The sequence below is a fragment of the Triticum aestivum genome, chromosome 4B (genome assembly GCF_018294505.1).
Source record: "Triticum aestivum cultivar Chinese Spring chromosome 4B, IWGSC CS RefSeq v2.1, whole genome shotgun sequence".
NCBI classification, from domain to species: Eukaryota; Viridiplantae; Streptophyta; class Magnoliopsida; order Poales; family Poaceae; genus Triticum; species Triticum aestivum.
In genome coordinates, this window is record NC_057804.1 from 12,326,423 (window position 1) to 12,332,622 (window position 6,200).

The 6,200-nt window shown below is 50.4% G+C and overlaps 2 protein-coding genes across 3 annotated transcripts; both read right to left on the minus strand.

Annotated features, from left to right (window-relative positions):
* Nucleotides 1-836: 836 nt before the first annotated feature.
* On the minus strand, nucleotides 837-2,197 carry LOC123094208 (inactive protein RESTRICTED TEV MOVEMENT 2). Its single transcript, XM_044516266.1, has 2 exons — nucleotides 2,017-2,197; nucleotides 837-1,910 (listed from the first exon to the last, which is right to left on the minus strand). The coding sequence occupies exons 1-2, from the start codon at nucleotides 2,111-2,113 to the stop codon at nucleotides 1,018-1,020; spliced, it is 990 nt and encodes a 329-aa protein (XP_044372201.1). The 5' UTR covers nucleotides 2,114-2,197; the 3' UTR covers nucleotides 837-1,017.
* A 764-nt stretch (nucleotides 2,198-2,961) lies between these two features.
* LOC123090572 (protein PHOTOSYSTEM I ASSEMBLY 2, chloroplastic) lies at nucleotides 2,962-5,943 on the minus strand. 2 transcript variants are annotated; one of them, XM_044511891.1, is made up of 3 exons: nucleotides 5,630-5,933; nucleotides 3,418-3,679; nucleotides 2,962-3,316 (listed from the first exon to the last, which is right to left on the minus strand). In XM_044511891.1, exons 1-3 carry the CDS (start codon nucleotides 5,759-5,761, stop codon nucleotides 3,258-3,260), a joined length of 453 nt encoding a protein of 150 aa, XP_044367826.1. In that variant the 5' UTR covers nucleotides 5,762-5,933; the 3' UTR covers nucleotides 2,962-3,257. The 2 variants fall into 2 exon arrangements, with proteins under 2 accessions (XP_044367826.1, XP_044367825.1); XM_044511890.1 differs by having other exon boundaries at nucleotides 3,099-3,316; nucleotides 3,418-3,688; nucleotides 5,630-5,943.
* Nucleotides 5,944-6,200: the final 257 nt, after the last annotated feature.

Consider the following 6,200-nt stretch of genomic DNA (forward strand, 5'->3'; position numbering starts at 1 on the left):
GGTGATATGGTCGGGGTGAAGTACCCTCCTTCTACTAGGTGTCCTTACTCACCGGCATGGTCATGGGTCATGTCCAAGCCTCTCATGTCTCATCTTAGCATACTCGACCCGAACCCCAAATGAGCTTGCCATTGTTAGTTATGGAGAAGAAAGAAGCAACACGTATAAAATGATGGAGGAAAGCACATGAACATAAGAAAGGATGGAGGAACCTCTGTCCCAAAGAGCTGAAATGCTGGCCTTGCTCCTCCAACTTCTCTCCCAAATCTGTCGAATTGAACCATCACTCACCACAATCAAGCATGGACTCAACGAGAGCAACGACGAGACCTTGACCCCCTTCCTGCACATGTAGGTTTCATGGTCGATGTGAATTCCACCCTTTTTACAGTAGTGTGACAGGAATTACGATCATCATCAAAAGTTTGCGAAAATAATGGGATTGCCTATTTGTTAGTCGCCTGGATATCTTTTTCATGCAAGTCACTTTTTTCTTAACTACTCGTTGCTAGTTTTTGCTCCACAGATGCAAACCTACACAAGCCTTTTCAACGTTAAGTCTAACGTGTATCTACTCCCTCCATTTTATTTACTTTGCATATTTGCTTTGTATCGAGCCAAACTTTATAAGCTTTTGTCAAGTTTATGCAAAAAAGTTATTGACACTCACAATACCGAATCAATACCATTAGAATCATCCTTCAATATACTTTTATACCATGCATATTTGTCATTGTCAAAGTTTAAATTTGCAGTCTGCATGCGCAAGGAGTAACCAAGTCATACACATACATGCTTGTAGAACAAATTAACCTCGACGCGTTCAAGAACATATATAGAAAGTTAAAGGCTTGTGCATCACATTTTATTTCATCAAGTTTGATCAACCCACCATGGCTCTGTAATCTGTAACAAGCCACAATACATACATATATATACTTGCATTTTACACGTATGAACTCTCACTCGTTCCCACGCCTCGAATATATACTTCGCGCCAACTGTTCGATCGATCGATCACATCTCGTCGCCGTAGCTCCCGGCGCCGGCATCCCCGCCCCCGCCGGAGGCAGCGGCGCTCAGGTTGCGCCACACGTACACCGTGATGCCGACGAGCACCAGCGCCGCCACGGCCACGTTCACCAGCAGCCCGCGGTTGGCGGGCGCGGGCCTCCTCCGCCGCGCCATGTCCATCATCCCCTCCGTCTCCTTGTCCGCCTCCGCCGTCTTCCTGTCCTCCTCCATCTTCCCTCTCGCCTCCCTCTCCATCCGCTTCTTCTCCTCCTCCTCGGCCGCGTCTTGCTGTTTCCTCGCCATGGCCTCCTCTTGCGGCTTCTTGGCCTCCTCCCTCACCCACTCCCCCGTCGGCTTCGGGAAGGCGGGCAGCCCGGGCTTCGCGGTGGCAGCGGCTCCATTGTGCTTGTTCAGGGTCTCCAACTCCGGCGCCGGCGCGGGCACGGGAGGCGCGGGCCTTGCCGGCGCGGGAATGTCCGCCGGCTTGCGGGGCAGCGACGGCCTGCGGTCGGCGAAGGGCTTCTGGGAAGGGACGACGGGGGGCGGCGCCGTGGCGGCCGGCCTCGCGGGCTCCGGGAGCGCCGGCGGCGGCTTCTGGGACGGCGCCGCGTAGGGCCTCCTGGGCTCGGGCACGGGCTTGGGCGCCGGCACCGGCAGAGCCGGCATGGGCACGGGCGCGGCCTGCTGCTGCGGGGGCGAAGGGTGCTTCTTGGGGAGCGTGATGGTGAGCGCCTCGTTCTCGAACTTGGCGCGGATGCCGTCGACGTTGCAGTCGGAGGGGAGCTGCAGGTCCTTCTGGAAGCGGCTCCACCTGCCGCCCTCCACCGGCCGCTCGCCGCGCGTCCGCAGGTGGCCGTGGTTGTCCACCAGCACCCTGATCTCCTCCCTCTTAAACCCTGCAGCCAAGAACCCTCAAGAGTCAGGCCACACCCATCACACACCCCCGCCATTGTTGGCTCATCAGTAACCATATGGTGTGAGCCGCATGGATGGTTTGCTTGCCTGGGACGATGATCTTGACGAAGCTGGCGTCGGCGGAGTGGCTCCACTCGACGGCGGGGGTGTACTCCTCGTAGGTGCGGTTGATGGCCCTGTCCATGGCTGCCGGCACCTCCTTCTCGATCTCCCAAACAACAAACCCGATGAACGAATGCTTGCGGTGATGATCGATGGTGATGGTGGTGGTGAGTGATGCCGGTCGCCTTTTGCCGTGGAGATGTATATATAGTCAGGAGCCATGAGAGGAGGAGGAGGAGGAGGAGAAGAATAGATTCTTGGAAGGAAGAAGGATCGGACATGGCTTGGCTTGGCGGACAAGTGATGTTTTTCTCCATCGATTGGTGTTTCTCCCGGCGTCGGCGTCGGCGTCCGCGACGGCGACGCAAACCCCCAGCAAAGTGAAGTATTATTCCTTGCTTGGTTTTCGGCCGGGGTATGGAGAAAATCCATGTCCATGTGGGTTTGCAGGAGGGGCTGGTCCATGCCTCAAGAGAAGCATATTGGGTGTGGGTTTCTCTCTTTTTGTTTCTTGCTTGATTGATGATGAGTGTGTAACAGGGTAGGTATTATTTAGGACCAAGCGCGATTCGATCTGCTATTCGACTTTTCAAATTTTGACACGCCTATCTTTGAACCGGCGAATTCGCAGATTTTTCAAATGTCGTATGAGTGATTTCTCTGTTCTTCAGGTGATCTTTGGGGTTCTTGAGATTTTAATTTGTCGAGGCTCTTGGGTCTGGTTCTAACTTGTCGACTTCGTCGGTTTGCGACCGTTCCGTTCATTCTAGGCAATGTGATGTACCGATATCTGCACAAAGTTTATGCTTAATGCTAGTACATCTTAGCAAGTAGGCTATGTGTGCCTGCTGCTCTTGTTTCACTGTAGCATAAAGCGCTTCATCTGATTCAGCAAAAGAAAGACAGCATATGCATCGATGAGCACGCATGTCAAACAGTTGGGATCAGTAAAGTGTCACAACTGAAACAATTTTTGATACAAAAGCAAAACGATGTCACACGCTCTGAACTAAGTAGACTCAAGGTACAACACCCGACTCAGCATCGAATCCTTTAGTACAGTGAAATTGTTCGCAGCATGCTCTGAACATCGTTCAACTATGAATCGTCAGTAAAATGTATACAGATTACTGCAAAAATGATAGTTCCCGGCGATGATGGACGTACACCAAGAGGATGCTACTTGAATTTCATTGCCTTGTTTGTGAGAAACATCAACAGACAATTCAGGTGTGTCCACGGCCTCCGCATGTGGAGCACATGATGCTTCCAGTTCCTCCGCAGCCTACAGCAATCACACAACAAACCATGTATCATCCATATGGCGGCGTATAAAATGCACACGGTTCACTGCAGGAATCAGAGATGGCTGTCAAACTTGCTTACCTAGGCATCTGACTTTTACGATGATTCCTTGGCTTTCCATTATCGAGTCGACGTACAAGCCTGAACCAGCGCAGGTTGCGCACAGCACAGCACCTTTAGTTTCGCAGCGCACGCATGGAGGATTCTTCCCAACATTCTTCTTTTCCAAATCTAGGCCAGCAGGTTTCCCGATATTCTCCTCTGGAACAGCTTTGTCGTAGCAGAACAGTGCTTCCAGGCTACTCTTGCTTCTTTGCAGGTCATTAATTGCACTTGCTCTGATCTGCATTGGCTAGAAAATTTGTAAATCTCTTAACTTGAACTTCTACTATCAAATGAATGTCACTTAGCTAGTCAGACCGCATCACACAACAGAACAGAGACAAAGTAAGAGGAAAAACAACACACTAGCTAGTCAGGCCACATCATGCAACAGAACAGAGACGAATGAAGTATGAGGAAAATCAACACACTTGGCTAGTCAGGCCACATCACGCAAAAGAACCGAGACGAGTGAAGTAAGAGGAAAATCAAACCCCATATGGAAGTAAGAGACTGAGAGCAATTAATCCAACTTCCTGGCTCCAGTAAGTAGATTGTTAGTAGACTGATACTGGAATGGAGGACACTCAATGAATATTAAACCAACAGAACTGGGTAGAATTATCTAGAAAAGGATGCTGCTGTCGTTGCTCTCCCAGTGTTTTCAGTGTGGAGTATTATAGGTAACAAGGTCTAGCTAGGGTGAAGACAAGAAGTTAAGCATTATTCGCTACCGTAGAAGACAACAGAAACAGGTCCAGATTAGCTTGACATAACAAAAACAGCTTGGCTTCCAAAACCACACATAATAGATTAGATCCTTTCAGGACAAGGTTGCATCCTATATATATACTTCCGCACCAACAATTAATGTTGGTTAGTGGTTACCACTGAATAGTACTTACATGCCGGACACACTTTTCTATAAGAGGAACTTCTGAGAATAGGAGATCAACTAGGTGGAAATGGGCCATGCGCACAAGGCATTATAGCTTTGTTTCACACCCAAAAGGATGCTGCTGTTGTTGCTCTCCCAATGTTTTCAGTGTGCACTATTATAGGTAACAAGTTCTAGGTAGGGTGAAGACAAGAAGTTAAGCAGTATTCGCTACCGTACATGACGACAAAATGTGTCCAGATTAGCCTGGCATAATAACAACACATTGACTTCCAAAACTGCAGATAATAGATTAGATCCTGAGAAGGTTGCATCGTATATATGGAACTTACATGCTGGATAAACTTGTTTGTCCAGAAGAGAAACTTCTGTAAACAGGAAATTGGCTAGGTGGAAATGGGCCATGCTCACAAGGCATTCTAGTTTTTGCCTCACACCCAAAAGCAGACGTGAATCCATTTCCACCTGGATAATTCCAGATCTGTCTGTGCTGTTAACTCACCCACATTGTCCTGTTTTCGATGCTACAACCTACTTATCACCCTTACCAGAATAGCTCTGATATTTCATAGGACTGTATATGTGCATAAGATTCTATCGTTAAAGGGAACAGATGAATGCTTCACGGTTGTTGTCAATCGATTAGACAACACTTGACCAATCGACAAGCAAATATAGCTATTTGAATAAGCTCAGTACAAATAATTCGCACTCATAACTTGGTATCAAAACAGCTTTGATTGATTCTGGTTCTATCCTGTCAACACACATACAAAGATCATTTCGTAGGGGTGCATACTGCATAGGCACCAATTTTTCCTGGCAACCAGGGCCGGCACGTAAGGCAGCAATGTTTTCTTGGCATTTTAACCATTTCGGAAAGTGCAGGGCATATGATGGAATGCACTAACTCCTAGCCTATTCGAATTCGACCATGGTCACTGTAAAAGTTTACTCGTGCAGTCGCGCTCATTTCTGTAACTCGGTCTCATTATAACAGGCCACAAATTCAGAATACCCTTCCGTAGAGTATACTACTAGCTAAGTGCTAAATCTATGGAGCAAACAAGCCCTACCTTCTTCAACTTCCATTCCACTAAGAAATCAGTGAAAAATCAGGGAGCGGAAGCTCAACAGAATGCACCAAAAATCGTCAGAATTCCATCCACCTCCACAAGCAGCTGCCTCCAGAAGCAGCAACCGGGAGGGGAGCTTCGGGCCTACACCTACACGCGCAACGTCCCCCGCAACCCACAAGATAGGGGAGGAGAAAAGCACCGAGGGTATGGGCACCTTGGCGGAGACCGCGCGGGAGGCGGGCCGAGACGAAGGGAGCAGCCGTCGCAGTCGCAGGGGCCCTCCGCCGCGGCGGGGCGGCGCCGTCGAGGCGGCGGGCGGCGGGCGGAGCCTGGCCGAGACCTCCATCAGCAAGCACGCGCTCCGGTTGGTGGGGAATTTTCACCCTCGCCTCCGTCGCCGTCGCCAGTGGGGGTGGGGGAGAAGAAGAGGGGCGGAGCTCCTCGGATTGCTCGTCGCCTTCCCCAGATTTCCAAAGCCGAGCTTCGGTTTCGTCGCCCGGACACAAACCTGGCCATTTGGGCCGGACCTGCACCGCCCGGCCCGGCCTGGGTTATACGTGCCCGGCCCGGCCCAGCCCGGCCAGGCACGCTAACTACCCGGGCCGTGCCGGGCCGGGACGCGTGCTGGCTTCCCTGGCCCAGGCACGACACTATAATTAAACGGGACGGCCCATCGGCACATTTAGCCGTCAACCCACACATGATTCAGTCTATTGTCTTATAATAAAAAAATGAGTCATGTCATGCTGTCACACGTGCCCAGCCTCCAGATACGGGCACGGCCC